At 44.1% G+C, this 15,994-nt stretch overlaps 1 protein-coding gene across 1 annotated transcript; it reads right to left on the minus strand.

Moving 5' to 3' along the window:
• Positions 1–547: 547 nt before the first annotated feature.
• LYPD8 (LY6/PLAUR domain containing 8) lies at positions 548–7,527 on the minus strand. Its single transcript, XM_063094723.1, has 5 exons — positions 7,473–7,527; positions 6,967–7,083; positions 5,025–5,189; positions 3,614–3,748; positions 548–855 (listed from the first exon to the last, which is right to left on the minus strand). The coding sequence occupies exons 1-5, from the start codon at positions 7,525–7,527 to the stop codon at positions 548–550; spliced, it is 780 nt and encodes a 259-aa protein (XP_062950793.1).
• Between the last annotated feature and the right edge of the window lie 8,467 nt (positions 7,528–15,994).

Here is a 15,994-nt window from a genome sequence, read left to right on the forward strand (position 1 = left end):
TCACTGTGGGCCTCTGACCACAGCCAGGACAATTGTTGAAGAGCCAGATATTGGACAAGACTAAAGGGTTGCTGGAGCTTCTGTGTTAGTGCCAGGGTCAACAGAGGGCATTATGGGGCATGGCAGGGGCATACCCTGTGTACGAAGGTGGGGATGGTGGCACGTTGGTCCCCAGAGGTGCAGGGCTGCAAGCAGATGTCAGCAAGGTCAAAAGGTCAGCTTCTTAGAAGAAACGTGGGCAGGTAGCTGGGATGTCCTCTGAGCCCAAAGACAAACGTGCACTGATTTTGAAGGCAAGAACTCCATTCCCAGCTTGAACATGTGGGGAAGTGCTGGAAAGTGGCTCAAATGAAGCCCAGTCCAGAACATATCAGGACATATTGGGCCAGCAAGTGAACCGATGCTTTAATAATGGAGAACAACACAGCTGTTGGCATTATCTGGAGGTCCTGTGACTCCCACTCATTAAGAGTTAAATGGGGAGGGATGAGGGCAAAAAGGGTGGTGGCATCCCACAGGGTGCTGGGCGGGGCACAGGACCAGGATCTCAGAACAGCAGCCCCAACAGAAGGAGGGTGGCAAGTGCCAAGGAGGCAAGGGAGGCCTTGGAGCCTGTGTTGGGGGTGGTAGTCAGTACAGAAGTGGAGCTGAAAGGGGTGTTTGTAGCCGGACTAGAACTGGGGCTTAAGGAGGCATTTCCAGGCTGTGTAGAAGTGGGGTTTAAGGAGGCGTTTGTACACTCGAACTTTTGGAAGATGACCCCTCCGACTGTCTGGTTTCCAGCAGACAGGAACTGGCAGATGGAGTTACTGATGTTAGAACAGCCTTTCAGTACGAGAATCCTAGACTCAGTTTCTGTGAATGCAAAGGAGAAAGTAAGGACTCCACGCAACCCTTAACTCTTCCACCCCCACCTGCTCTTTGCTTCCCGCCTGCTGCTTGGCAACTCAAGACCTGCAAGCACTGGTCTACTCATCAAATGTGCCTAGGAGGAAGGAGCCCAGGGTTAAGAACACCAAATTGTAATGACAGAGAGACCATGAAAGTCAGGGGCCCAGACCCCCTTTTCCACCTAACTCCAGAGGAAACTGAGGCACCATGAGATGGATCTCAAGCCCAAGCTCAAAAGTGGGGGCCAGAGCTGGATCTCGATCTTGCCTCTCCTGTGTTACTGCATTGCTGGCAGATGAAGAAGCCAGGGACAGGCTCAGAAGGCAGCCTCTGATCTCTAAGGGGAAGGGCGAAAGCAGTCTGAATTCCCCCCCCTTCTTCCAGGCTTTGCTTTCAGTCCCAGCTCCTCCCTGGACCTGAGCTCTCCCTGCATCTGAGCTCTCCCTGCATGTGCTTTCCCTGAGAAGAGGGGAAAACATGTAGAGAGACTATGGCTGTCTCTACCCTAAATCTAAGTTCTGCTGTGTTTAAACCACATTTTGAGATTTAGGTCCTAGAAGAAGGCCTCAGGCATTTGCAAAGAGGATGTGGTATGATAGCAGCTACCTTTTACTGAGCACTTACTATATGTCCCTAGGCTCAGTTGGCTACAACTCAAACAACCCTGACAGACAGACAGCTCATAGAGGACAGAGGGGCTCAAGGAGGTAAAGTGATTCCACTTACTGTTTGTCAGAGGCAGGGCTGCAATTTGAGTTCACATAGGACTCTAAACTTGCTAACTAGGAGTGAGAAAGCTCCAACTCTCCATGAAAAAAGGAACTCATTTTATAGCAAGTATCATTGCTGGAGGTTGAGTTAGAATGAGTTAGAGATATGTGTTTCTTGGCTCTACAGCATTAAAAAAAGTGATCTTTGACAAAAATAAACAAAAAAACTACATTTGTAATGGCTTTGATTTTTTCTGGCTTTCAGCTTAAGCCAGACTCGGAGGGGACAAAAAAATCCATCCTTTACACCCAAAGACACCTGGGAACAGGATGAGAAAGAAAGTCCTTCCTATGCCATTGTTGCTCTTGGACACAACTTTAGAATTAAAAATCATAGCAGTGTAGATAGTCCAGAGATTTTTAAAGTAAAAAGAGTCTTAAATGCATATTACTAAGGGAAATAAGCCGTTTTGAAAATGCTACATACTGTGTGATGCCAACTGTAGGACATTCTAGAAAAGGAAAAGTGTTGGAGACAGCAGAAAGATCAGTGGCTGTCAAGAGATGAGAACAGTGAGGGTGCATAGGTGGAGCACAGAGGATTTTGGGGGCAGTGAAAGTACTCTGCGTAATACTACAGGAGTGGATATACATCATTATACATTTGTCCAAACACATAGAATGTACAACACCAAGAGTGAACCCTTACGTAAGCTACAGATTTTGGGTGATAATGATGTGTCAGTGTAGGTTTATCCATTGTAACAAATGTTCTGCTCTGGGGGTATGTTGACAATGAGGAGGCTATGCATGCATGGCTGGAGACAGGAGTGGATGGAAAATTTCTATACCTTCCACCTAATTTTCCTGTGAATCTAAAACTGCACTAAAAAATAAAGTCTATTTTTTAAAAAGTAAAAAGAAGTTCAGGATAAGTGTGGTGCTTGGCCCCACTAAAAAAAAATCCATGATTACAATTAAACATTGATTTCTGAAACTACAATTGGCATTTAATAAAAATTGAAATCAAATTGTATCTGGGTGTTGGTGCTCCTAAACTCATTATTCTGAGCCATATTTTGGCAGAGGCTGGCTAGTCATTCATCTTCGCTTCATGTCTCTTTCTTTCCTTCTGGGTCACCACTAGACTGCATTTTCCAGCCTTCCTTATAGCCAGGATGACCTTGTGACTGGTCCCAAAGGAATGTGAGAGGGAATGATGCTTACACTTCCAGGCCTGATCTATGAAAACCTTCCTGCCTTCCTCCTCTCCCTCTCTTCTCCCCCTTCTGGTGAGATGCAAAAGATACAGCACAGAGCTGCCAAGTCCTGGGTGTCTGAGGCCAGAGCTACCGAGATGGAAGGAGCTTATGCCCTGGACTCTGCAATGAATTGCTCCATGAACAAGAAATAAAGGTCTATTGCATTGAGCCATAGGATTTAGAGGTTGCTCTTTAACAGCAATTAACTTACCCTATCTAATAAATGTATTATTCTTTAAATATTTAGGCAAATTTTAGAAATTTGTATTTTATAACAGTTTATTATCAAAGTGCTTTCGTGGAAAAGCCCAGTTTGACTCTTCCTGCCAGGTGACCCACAGTGCCATAGCCTACATCTCTCAGTGACAGGTAGAGAAGACAAATGTAGATATAAAAGGAAATAAAAGGTGCACCTGCCCATACTTACAGAACGATGGCAGCTAGCTAGTCCAGTAGTGAATATCAGGAGTGCATGATACACTTAGACAAACATGGCTTGAGTACAAGCCACAGAGAACGGGGTTCAAGAAAAGGGCAGCAAAGAAGAAAGAGCTCTGGACTAAGAAGGCAGAAAGAGCAACCAGATTAAGGCTGCATCAACAGCCTCTCTATCTCAAAGGCATTGTCACCCTTATCCCCCCTGTCCCACAACCGTCCTCTGCCCTTCTGTGTTAACTCAGAACTTATGAACCAAGGCTTGACATGTTTTCAACTCAAGTCACACAAAGGAATTGGAACTCCAAGACGTACCATTTTTAAATTCTGCAACTAGAGAGACACACTGTTCTCCATGACATGTCTGTGTGTTCTCAAGACAGACACTCTCGTTAGATCCATAACAGGCAGGGCACTCTGCGGTGCTGGATACATCTCCCAGTGAGGGGGCTGGGTAGGAAAAAGAAATTGTTACTCAAGAGAGTGTTATCAGAGAGAACATGGAACTTCCCTAGGAGGAAAGGGACAGGCAAGCGAAGAGGCCACCAGAGATCCTGCAAACAGAGCAATAGCATCCTTGGGAAACTCAGATCCAGCCTTGGAAGACATTATGTCCCACCAAAACATTTACTATATAAAACTTCACAGACCTGCCCTTACAGGCTGCCTACTCTTTAAGAACTATCATTTATAAATGTGTTGGGATAGTGACTGAGGAGGAAAAGATAAGATTTTGAGCTAATGTCAACATTAGCCAGCTATTCTGAACATTAGCCAACAAGTGTGGGGTTTTTATTAAATCTTGCTCTGAACAGATGAACACAGTCCATTATTTAACATTATGACTAGGAGTGGGAATATCATATTGACCAGCTCTTCTCCTAAGTAACTGTGCTTTATGATCATGACCAATGAACTTTGCCATTTTGGTCTAGATCGGCAGTTCTCAAATTGTGTTTTAGGAACCCCTGAGTCCCTGAGACCCTTTCAAGGAATCCACTTGGTCAAAATAATCATGATAATACTAAGATATTTGCCTCTTTTACTTTCTGTCATGAGTGTACCATGGAGTTTTCTAGAGGCTGTATGATGTGTAAGACTGCAACAGACTAAATGCACAAGCAAATATGAGAACCCATCTGTCTTCTGTTAAGCCAGAAACTAAAGAGCTTTGCAAAAATACATAATAACAATGCCACTAGTCTTATTAAATATTTTTGTTTTGGAAAATATAGTTATTTCTATGTAAAAATGTTATTAATGTTAATGTGTGGTGGGTTTTTACTGCTGTTTTTTAGTGACCTAGTCAAGATTTCTAGATTGTCTTAGCTTTAATTTCTAAGACAGTGAATATTGCTAGATGGAGCCCACATAAACAAAAGTTTTCTGGGGTCCTCAATAACTTTTAACTTTTGGAGTCTTAACAGAGCCTGAAATCACAAAGTTTGAGAACCACGAATAAGCATCTAATGTCCCTTCCACACAGCGTGGAACACTTGTAATGTCTGTCTTTACTGAAAAATGAGGACAGCAGGGTAGTAGTGCGTGCTGATTTGCCCCATTAGTTTCTCACATAATTGTTGTTAAGTCACATGTTAATGCTATCCAGCTGTGCACTGAAGTGCCTGGACTTGAGATAGTCACCCAAGAGCAAGAAGCACAGGTGGTAGAGGAAGGTCTAGGATGGGGAGGACACAGGAAGGGTGACCTCACAGCCATCACCCACCCAAGGAGTTGTCGGAGGTGCTGCACTCCTGTTCTTCGCAGCACTGGCTTGCAAAGTGGAAGTGTTCTTCATCGGAAACGTAGATAGAGAAGGCCACATTGTTTGTCTCTTCACTGCAGTTCTCTGCAGAGCAGAAGCTATTCTGGTACAACCTGATGGCTCCCCCTATGCAAAGGCAAACACAGACTGTCAGCCCCTGGCAAAGAGGGCCTGCCGGGAGGGTACGGATGCTGAATATACCACTTCAGGCAAGGGTAGAAAATGCAACCTCGGCTCAGTGCAGTTTCAGAGACACTGGAGAGGTTTTCCTGCAAAAAAAGAAATTCTTTCTCATCAGGTAGCTTCTTCCTTCAGTAGGAGAGTGCAAGAGACACAGAGGCAAAAGGCTGACAGGGAGTCTGAAATGAATGGTTCAATCCAACACCCCTTGAACCCACTAATTAGTTTAACACCTCTAAAAATAATTAAACAGGCATGATGGTCCTTATGTGCAATATCATGTCCACAACACAGCTTGCCTGAAAATTGAACCTGAATCCAGTCAAGCTTCTAGACCAGACCTATCCAATATGGTAGCCACTAGCTATGTGTGCCTATTTAAATTTAAACTTAGGTTAATTAAAATTAAATAAAATTTAAAATTAAGTTTCTCAATCACACTGGCCGTATCTCAAGTGCTCAATAGCCACATGTGACTACTGTATAGAACAGTGTTGATATAGACATTTCCATCATTGAAGAAAGTACTACTGGACAGCATTGGTCCAGTTTACAGGAAATACCAAGAACAAGAAAATGACTTAAATAACACCACAGGGAAGCAATTATTCAAAGCCAGAATATGGGACAGCTACAAGAAAAACAGCCCCATTTCTCCAACAAATCAAAGAGATTAAACAAAAAAAGCAGTGGAAGCTATTATAAAACAAATTAGACTTTAACAGACCTAATGGCAGAATTTATTGTGGAGATTTTGTTTGAAATCTGCTTCCAATACATCAACTATATCTTGACATCCTTGAAACAACCGAGAAATTTTTAAGACGGTCTGAGTATTATAATAAATCAAAAAATTACTGTTAATTTTCTTAGGTGAGATAATGGTATATTAGTCACGTTATTTTTTGTTTAAAAAAAAGACCTTGTCAGAGATGAATAGTGAAGTATTTATGGGGGAAATGACATGATATATTTACACAAGGGTACTTCAAAAGGTTAGTGGAAAAATAGAATTAAAAGATAATATGAATCTTTCCATGAACTTTTTGAAGAACATTCATATTTGTATGTCTATTTGGAGAAATAAAAAAAAGCATATGGAGAAAAAAAAAAAAAAAAAGCAAAATGTTGATAGCTGCTAACACAGGACCACATTGTGGTTACCTGTCAGCTCATTATACTCTTCTTCCTGCTTTTGTGTATGTTTGAAAAAACCTATTTTTCAGAAGTTAAGAAGAAATCTAAGTGCTCTGAGAGAGCGGTTTCAATCATGGCTCCAAACGCCTTGTGAGGAAGCCTTGAACGATAGTATATTTGATCTAGAAGCAGTATATTTGATCTGAGCAAGAGAAAAAAAGGGCCAGAAAAATGGAGCAAATTGGAGTCTGCAACTGAGAAATTTCAGGAGCACATTGAGAAAAATGAAGCCAGCCTCATCAGTGAACTAAAAGCTGCCCTAGCTTCTCGCATCCACTGATATGTATCCAGAACGAGGCTTTAATCGGGGGCACCACAGGGGCTTTGCTTGCCTGGTTCTGTTCCCGTCTGACTCCTGCTCATGTCCACCATTCATTGCTTCTCCTGGGAATCACATTCATGACCTCCACCCCCTTCCTGTAAAGCCTGGCCCAGTCTCAGCCTTCCTTTCCTCCCTGGCCACCCTCTCCAGCTCCTGCCTGGTACAGGTCCCAGAGGCAGGAGCCACGTGCACCCCCAGACTCACCCAGAGAAGAGTTGGTCGAGGAACTGATACAGCTGATGTCAGTTGAGGGACATTCAGAGACACGGCTGTTGGCACAGGAGTTTGCCCATGAATTACACTGCACACAGTCCAGGGATTCTGGGAAGACAAGATATATCCAACGTTGGTCAATATTCAGTAGGCATTTATAGAATGTACTCTAGGCAAAGTATTGTGCCCACTTAGGGATAAAAGACATAGTCAAGATGGCATCCCTGCCCTCTGGGAATTCCCAAAATTGATGCCGTGAGATGAAGCCATCCCCATTTTTTTCTCCCCACTGTTCACCTTTCCCCAATGGGGAGACCCAACCTTGACCAGCTCTGCAGAGTGGGCCCCACTGAAGGTGGAGGGTGCACAGATCAGTCTCATGGTTTCCACTGATCACACTTTGACATGAGAGGCCGCAGGACTTCAAGAGCAAGCAGACTCTGGTGAAATGGAATAAGGGGTCCTCATCCCAAAGTGGGGCTAATAGCTTCTCTCACCTACAGCTGCAACAGCAAGTACTATAATGACACCAGCAACGAGGATGCCCTTCATGGCGCAGGACCTGACTTCTCCGGAGGACGAGGGGCCACAGAACCTCGAGCCTGAAGAGACACAAAGAAGGCAGCTCCAGGGTTTGGAGAACTGCCTGTCATCCCCAAGGGGTTTTAACCATACTGCAACCTCAGTCCGCACTCAGTCTGTCCTTTTGACAGAAAGAATCAGGATCCTGAGCTGGGAGCACACAGCCGTAATGCAAATTCCACTCTGCCCTTACACAGGTCAAGTCTTCCCAATCTCGAATGCCTGTAGAAGCATCTACACACAGATATGAAACACAGCCCAGGGCCATTTCCAGTACAGCCACTTCAGGCATGAAATTGGCAAGCAGACTGATTTCCATTTCCATTGAGGATGGGGTCCAAAAAGCAAGATCCGGGCTGCAGTCACGACCCCCTCTCCTCTTCCAGTGCTCAATGTCTGTCCTGTAGTGGGTATCTGGCTGCATTCATATTTTGCCCTTACGGGTTCTGTTGCTGCAACCGCCATCACAAGAGGCAGACACCTATTGAGCACTTACTCTATCCCAAGCATTTTACATGTATTAATTTGAGTTATTCATCCATCCTCGCAGGTAGGTCCTATGATTAGCATCAGAGTTAAGTAATGCACTCAAAGTCAAGTCTCAGCTCCCTGGAAATATGAGAACTGAGGTTTGGCTCAGGCCCCTAACCACCACTCCACACTGCCTTCCAACAGATAATGACTCCCAGAATCCCAGGCCTGGACGTGCTCAACCTGCAGAGCTGAATCAGAGGCCCCATGCACTTCTGACTAGTGCGTCACCAATCTCTTTGTGCCTCATGTTCCTCTACTGCAAATTGTCTGAGTTAGACCTTTGAAGATTGCTCACGTTATATTAATTAGGATCCTAAATCAGAGCTCCCAGGATTTCAGTTTGCCTGTGTATCACAGCAGCATAGAGAGCAAGTGTCTGGCTCTACACTGAGCCCTTCTTAATCATTATCTCATTTACCCTATAAAAGGTAGCCATGAGCCACAGGTGACTATTGAAGGTTGATTTCATTGAAGTTAGATAAAATGAAACACTCTGTTTCTCAGTCCACTACCACATTCCATGTGCTCAGTAGCTGCATGCTGCTCGTGGCTGCTGTATTGGCCAGGGCAGGTACAAAATATTTCCATTGTTGCAGAAAGCCCCAATGGACAGTGCTGCTATAATAAAGGTTGTCATCCCCACTCCACAGGTGAGATGGATAATAAAAGCTGCCCAAGCTTATCCAGCTTATAAGGCCCAAACCAAAACTCCACTCAGGGTCCTTCCAGTTACAAAGCCTGGTTGCACCATGTTAGCTGCTATTTACTAAGGCACAACTGACCTTCACCTGGAAGCCACAGCCCCTCCTTCCACCTCACCACACACATGCACACCACAATACATGCCACTTACACCATATGCCACACACACACCACATACACTATATACACATACACTACACACACACACCACACACATACATACATACCACACACACACTACACACACACCATGTGCCACTTATACCACATGCCACACACATCAAATACACAGACACACCACACACACATGCACACCATACACAAACAACATGCACCGCATGTCACACATGTCGTACACACAGACATACTGTACACACATATACCAAACACACACAAACACATCACACCACACACACTGTACTATGATCCCCTGGTTGACTTATTAGGGATTGGTGAAAAGAAAGAAAAACTAGTGCAAATGGGGTAAAAAAGCCCTTATATTATCCCAATGGCCCCACCATTTAGAGATCCAAGGAGAAAAATAAAGTATATCTGGTTTGGAGCTTGTAGCAGACATGCTGTGCACTGGACCCTGCATCCCCAGATGCCCAGTCACCCCTCCAAGCCTGTTTGTCTCTCTCTTTGATAGGCAGAAAGTTTCAGGGGTCAAGCCCCCTGGGAAGGGCCTCTCAAGCCTTATTACTGTGAAGGGGAAGGGGAAGGGAGAGAAAGAAGTGGGGATGAAGAGATTGCAACAGCACATTAAGTACTACAGGTGATTAAGAAGCACAAAACACCTCAGCCCTATAGCACAGACCTCATTTTATAGATCAGCCTCATTTTCAGAGGGAAATGATGGAGGCCCAGAGAGGTTAGGACCTGACCCAGGGGCACACAGCCTAGAGGCAGAGCCTGGAGGTGACCCTGTAGTGCGACCCAGGGCCCTGCTCACCACCTCTGTGAGTGAGAGGGAGCAGCAAGCCTGGGGATCAAGGCAGGGAGCCTTTATGGAACATGAGAAAAAGTAGCATCTATACACCTCTTTGTAAAGTTTTTACCACTTGCAAATTTCTATCGCTGAATCTTTTCAGCAGTCTGACAGGGTTCTATCACAATGGCTGACATCCTACACACAGGGAAGCCAGAGTTCAGAAAGGCCATAAGAACACAGTGCCACACAGAATGACAGAGGGCAGAACAACAAGCAAGCCACATCGCCAGCCCACATCTTCCCTCCGCTCCAGCCTTCCCTATCCTGAGCACAAGACAGCAGAGAGCAATGCCGAAGGAGACGGAGTCACGAGAGCATCCTGGACCCCAGCCAGGACAGGACTGGAGCTGGCCCTGAATACTCTGCCTCTGGCCTCAGCTTCTCCCAGGTCTCAGACTCCAGCCTTGTAGTCCCCTCACCTTTTGGCTGTGGCCCAGAGACTGTCCTGCAGAAGGTGGATCCCAGTGGAAGGTTACAGCAGGTGTGCGAAAGACCTTAAATAGCAGGTGGCCATACAATCAGAAAGCACAGTTGCCTTCCGGGGAGGGGCCTCTGGATCAGATGGGCCAAGGCTTTTGACGGTCAGACTGTGCCCTGCCCTATTATAGGATGGCAGGACCCTTAACCCTTTGGCAGCTGTGCAGTTAGTGTCCTCTCTAAGGCCTCCAGGTATATGCCAAGGCCTACCTATGGCAAAATGTACATAGGAGCAAAGTGTGTCACTTGCATCCTCCAGTGTGAACTGTGGCCCCCAAATCAATTCCATGTCCTGTTAGTGATAAGCATTGCTTTATACCAACCTGCTAAAACAGTCACCTTGAATAGCCCTGTTTAAAGATGAGTAGACCAAGGCACAAAAGAAACATATAAGAGACTTACTTGCCCATGGGCACACAGCTGGAGCAGAGTCAGAACTCAGAATCAGGCCACATGGGATCCATGCAGCTCAGGAAAGGGGCTTAGTGTCTTAATCTCACTGTTTCAGGGTCCTCCTGCCAAGATGAGGGCAAACCTGCTGTGAGGCCTCACAGTGCAGTGCAAGGGCCATAAAGTGAAGCAGCGTGCTCTACACTTATGGTAAGGGGCCCACAGCAGTGGCTGCTGCCACCTCCTGCACTCATGACGGTTTGGGCAGCTACCATTGGTAAGAGCCCGGGTCAGGTTAACCGAAGCCTCATAGGTGCTCCTGGTTTTGAGTGTGCATTTGAGTTCTCCTCCCTCCTCATCTTTCTACTGTCCTGTCACCACACACACACACACACACACACGGTGGGGGCAGGGAGGACAAATTCTGCCAAGAATACTGGAGTTGAGGGGTAGACATTGCATTAATATCCCTAGCCTGCATGTAAACCTTGGAGTTCCCTGCTTTTGAAAATACCACTTGACCATTTGCTACCTCAGCTTGTGGCTCAGCTTTCTTCCTTCCTCAAACTCATGCATTCACGAAACAAACACTTTTTGAGCACCTTCCATGTGTCAGGCCTGCTCTAGGTATTTGGGAGTTATCTATGAACAGAGAGACAAAGACCTTTGCCATCCTGCAGTGTAGTCTAGAGGGGAGACAGCAAAAATAAATGTGATAAATGAGCAAATTACAAGGGAAGTCAGAATGTGGTGACTGCTCTGGCAAAAAGAGAAAGAGCAGGATAAGGCATCACTGTGCTGAGGGTTCAGGTGTCAAGATCAAATAGGAAAGTCAGGATTGGTCTCCTGGAGAAGGCAAAATTTAAGTTATTTTTATATGCAGAGCCTCTGGCCATCTCTTGTTCTCTCCTCTCCTCACCATCTTCCGTAAGGCTGCATAGCACAGCATTTTTCTAAACAAAGTTGGTTCCCTCCCTAACAGAATCCCTCCCTAACAGAATGTGTACCACACATTAGTTACCTCTTGCTCCAGCCACCTGGCAGGGCACAGTGGAGAAAAACGGGCACAGGAACAGACCACAGGGATGCAGGTGGGTGAAGGCTTTCGCACATGGCCTCCCCGCGCCACAGATGGAGGCCCTGAAGGGCCCACAAATACTGCCCTTGAGATAACAGCACTGGGAGGTCTGCTGCAGTAGCAGGCTGCGGACACTCAATATCCAGGCAAATGGGCCAAAGGCAACCAGAAAGGTCAGGATCTGAATTCAGACTTTGCCCCTCGCAACACATAAGTTATCCAGCTGGTCCTGAGCTCCCTGTCTACAAAGTGAGACCATCAGGCCCTAAAGAGATGCCCGCTGATTATTAATTTACTCCTGGAATCCTCACCCCATTCCATGGTGTTTTTCTCCAAGGCCATCTATCAATAATATTGTGGGGGTATCTGATCCTGCGGTTGTTACTAGTGTGTGTGATCTCAATCAGTGCCACCCATCAGTGGGAACACTGAAGCCAATGACAGCCCGTGAACAGGGCTATACAAGTCCATAGAGCTGCTCACAGCAGTCCTGAGTCCATTCCACTTAAAGCTCTGGATAGTGTACAGATGGGTATCATTATCCCCCTTGACAGATGAAGAAACTGAGGCTTAGAGAGGCCTTCCCTCTAGGCCTTCAGATGCCTGGGCTAATAATCTTTCCATCCAGCACAGCTCAGGTGGGACCCAGCCTCTGCCCACAGACTTGGGAGCATTATCTCAACTCACCTCTTCCTTTTTGCAGGGTCACTGTATAAAAGTGCTTATAGATTTTATGTTGTTCTGACATCCGCAAGTTTCACTTTCTCATACCAGAGAAGCAGGACTTAATCACTCTTAACTCAGTTCCACTAACATACCCCACCTGAATAGCTCCAGCTCGTTCTCTGGTAGAGAACATCTACCCCTTCCTCACCTGCTCTCCATCTGTGTTTGCTTCTGGGAACTTTCATTGGCTGGCTTATTCTTCCAGCTTGGAAATGTGGGGTCAGGCTAAAAATGATGAAATTACTGTCCCCAACATTCCTTACCCCCAGCCATCTTGCAGAGAAAATGTGCATGCTCTGAAAAATAAACCTTCACAATTGTCCATACTCTTGTATAAAATGATGGTCCCCTTGAGTCTTGGGATCTCCATCTTTCGAATGGGAAAAACACCACCACCCACCTCTTAAGAGTTGTACAGAGAATTTAAAAAGGTCACATGGACAGACAGCATGCAACTATCGCGTCATCAGGGGCTCCAAAAACTATGGCTACCAAGCTGCCATGGGTCCATGAGTTCACACTGGTAACACTACAACCCAGAGGGATTTGCAAAGCCACGCAATGGTCTAAAGTGAGGCCCAGCCTCAGAGAGTACTTCTGCCACCCAGCAATTGAGTGAGCTTGGAAGATTACACATTGTTTGAGTTTCAGTTTCCTTACCTGAGAGAAACTGACAGCTAGTATACTTATTTCATTACAAAGGTTAAAAGATGTTAGGGCTACCTTCACCTTTTCTACAAATTTTACCAAAACGTCCACTTAAGTTCTTTTATTTGCACTATTTCTTTAAATAAAGTAATTTAATACACACACACAAAAAAACCCAACACTGATTAAGCAAGAAATCATATGATGCTGTTTGCACAGTGCATAGAATATTATAAATTTGGCCCAAGGAAACTTTGATATTTTCTCATTCTCTCAGTTGCTGGCAGTTTAGCTGGGCTTCCTTTGTGACAGACAATGTGTCTAGGACTACATTGGCTAAATATCTCAAGAAATTTTCAATATAACCATTTCCCTAAAATCTCCAGGTGTATTTGAAATATTATTGCATCCAACATCAGGAAGCCAAATTGTCTGCACAATCTGCTAATATGGACCTCCACTGAAGCTGGTGAGGTAAGACAAAAAAAAAAAAAAAAAAAGATAGGCTTGGCTTGACTACAGTCCACATCAATTATTAGCTGTGTGACCATATTTGAGATTCTCCATCCAAACAAAGAGACAACAATGCCTAGTTTGCATTTATGTTGAGTCACATGATGACTGACACATACGCAGCACTCTAAAATTGCTACTCCTCTCCCTGTCTTTTCTCTGACCACTGAGCCTCACGTTTACTCATTTTTTTCAACAAATATGTGTTTGTGCCTTTCAGGAAACACTGGCACAAAGTTGAAAAAAAAATGGGTAAGTTCCTTGCTCTCCCTATGATTTTAAGCTCATAACAACAGTTACAAGCAAACAAACAGATTTTTTTTTCAAAAAAAAAAAAAGAAAACACACAAAAGAGTAAACAGACAAAGATAACTGCAAATTGAAGTGTTTCGATGGAAACGTGGAAGCAAAGATAGGAAATAACAGGGTTGAGACAGGGAGGTAGTGTAAACAGTGTGGTCAGAGAGCACCTCTCTGAGAGGTAAGAAAGAGCCAGGCAAAGGATGAGGGAGATAAAACAATTCCAGGAATAGAACAAGAAGCATGAGTTTAAAAGGTTTATTGGTTAAGAAGAATGTGCCATGCTTAAGGAACTGAACAAAGTTTATTAAAGAATTACGAGTTTGTTGAGGAAGTACAAGGTCAGTACTCACACCCTTCCTCCTGACCTCATTTCATTCTACATTGTTTCTTATCAAAAGCAGCTTAGATAACTTGCAAAGAACACCGGGCTTGTTTGGAACCTAGTATTGCAATTTACAAGCTGTGTGTTAACTTTTCTCCATGAGTCACAATTCTCTTATCTATAAAGTGGTGTGTTTTAAAATTAGTAATACCTATCTGAGGGAACGTGAATGATGACTCCTTCTTCCTCATCTGTGAAATCAAATGGAAAATAATCAATTTTTCACTGGTTCCACCATTTCTAACAAATACGATATGTGACCCAAGCTGAGGAATAACTCCAATATTCTTTATTAGTTATGCCGAGGTCATTATTTCATACGGAGTAGAATCAAAATCATGTTGACAGATAGAATATGTTTTCTTAACATAGGACCAAATTACAATGTGGTAAAAAGACTATTAATACCCACTTTTGCTTTCCAGGTAATGAATGAGGTAATCTGCAGGTGTCCTCACTGTTGAGGAGTCTGACTGGATCCAGCTACCCTCCATCTCACCTTTCCACCCTTCAGAACCAAAAACCCTGGGCAGATGACATCCTCCACTAGCAATGGCCAAAGCCTGAGATGATGGCGTTGGCGAGACGCCATCAAGTTCAGCATGACGAAAACTCGATTCCAGGTGGGTGTGGCCAAGAATATAGTGCTTCCATTCCCCCAGCTCCCAGGTGAGGGCTATGGTATCTTTCTGGAAGGGGCAGGCTGCCAGCACTTTTCTTTCCCTACAGCTACATGTTGCAGAGGCTAAATTCCAGACAAGCACTGGCAAAAGGAGTAGAGTGAGTGGGTTGTGGGACCCACATATTTATGAGAGATACAACATCAAAAATATTTCAGGTACAACACCAAAGGTATGACCCATGAAAGAAAAAATAGATGTTGGGCTCCATTAAAATGAAAAACTTCAGCTCTGTGTAATACACTGTAAAGAGAATGAGAAGAAAATCTAAAACTGAAAGAAAATATTAGCAAAAGACATGTGTGATAGAGGACTTATGCAAAAATATAAAAAGAACTCTTAAAAGTCAACAATAAGAAAATAAAACACCCAATTTAATATAGGGCAGAAGATTTTAACAGAAGGGCTGGCCATTTGGGTCAGTTGGTTAGAGCATGGTGTTGATAATTCCAAGGTCAAGAGTTCAGAATCCCATCCTGGCCAGCCACCAAATAAACCAACCAACCAACCAACAAATAAATAAATAATAAAAGATTTGAACATATATCTTACCAAAGAAGATGTACAGATGGCAAATAAGCATATAAAAATATACTCAACATAATAAGTCATTGGAGAATTGCAAATTAAAATCAGATACCATTACACACCTATTAGAATGGCTAAAATCCAAACGCTGGCCATTCCAAACGCTGAAAAGAACGTGGAGAAACAGGAACTCCCATTCAATCATTGGTGTGAATGAAAATTGTAAAACCACTTTGGACGACAGTTTATCAGTTACTCACAAAGCTAAACATAGTATTGTCACACGATCCAGTGACCATGCTTCTCGGTATTTATCCACATGAGTAGAAGATTTATGTTCACACAGAAATATACACATGAATGTTTATAACAGCTTTATTTATAATTGTCAGAACTTTGAAGAAACCAAGATGTCCTTCAATAGGTGAATGTATAAATAAACTGTGATACATCCATACGATGGGATATTATTCAGTGAAGAAAAG

This window comes from Cynocephalus volans, chromosome 4 (genome assembly GCF_027409185.1).
Source record: "Cynocephalus volans isolate mCynVol1 chromosome 4, mCynVol1.pri, whole genome shotgun sequence".
Lineage (NCBI taxonomy): Eukaryota > Metazoa > Chordata > Mammalia > Dermoptera > Cynocephalidae > Cynocephalus > Cynocephalus volans.

What these genes read in the sequence shown, in the direction of transcription:
- LYPD8 (XM_063094723.1), bottom strand. Translation starts at nt 7,527, where the DNA reads ATGAAGGGCATCCTCGTTGCTGGTGTCATTATAGTACTTGCTGTTGCA. An exon ending in CTCGACCAACTCTTCTCTGG is followed by an intron (nt 5,190 to 6,966) that starts GTGAGTCTGGGG and finishes GCCTTTGCATAG; the next exon opens with GGGGAGCCATCAGGTTGTAC. An exon ending in CACCTCCGACAACTCCTTGG is followed by an intron (nt 3,749 to 5,024) that starts GTGGGTGATGGC and finishes TTTCCTACCCAG; the next exon opens with CCCCCTCACTGGGAGATGTA.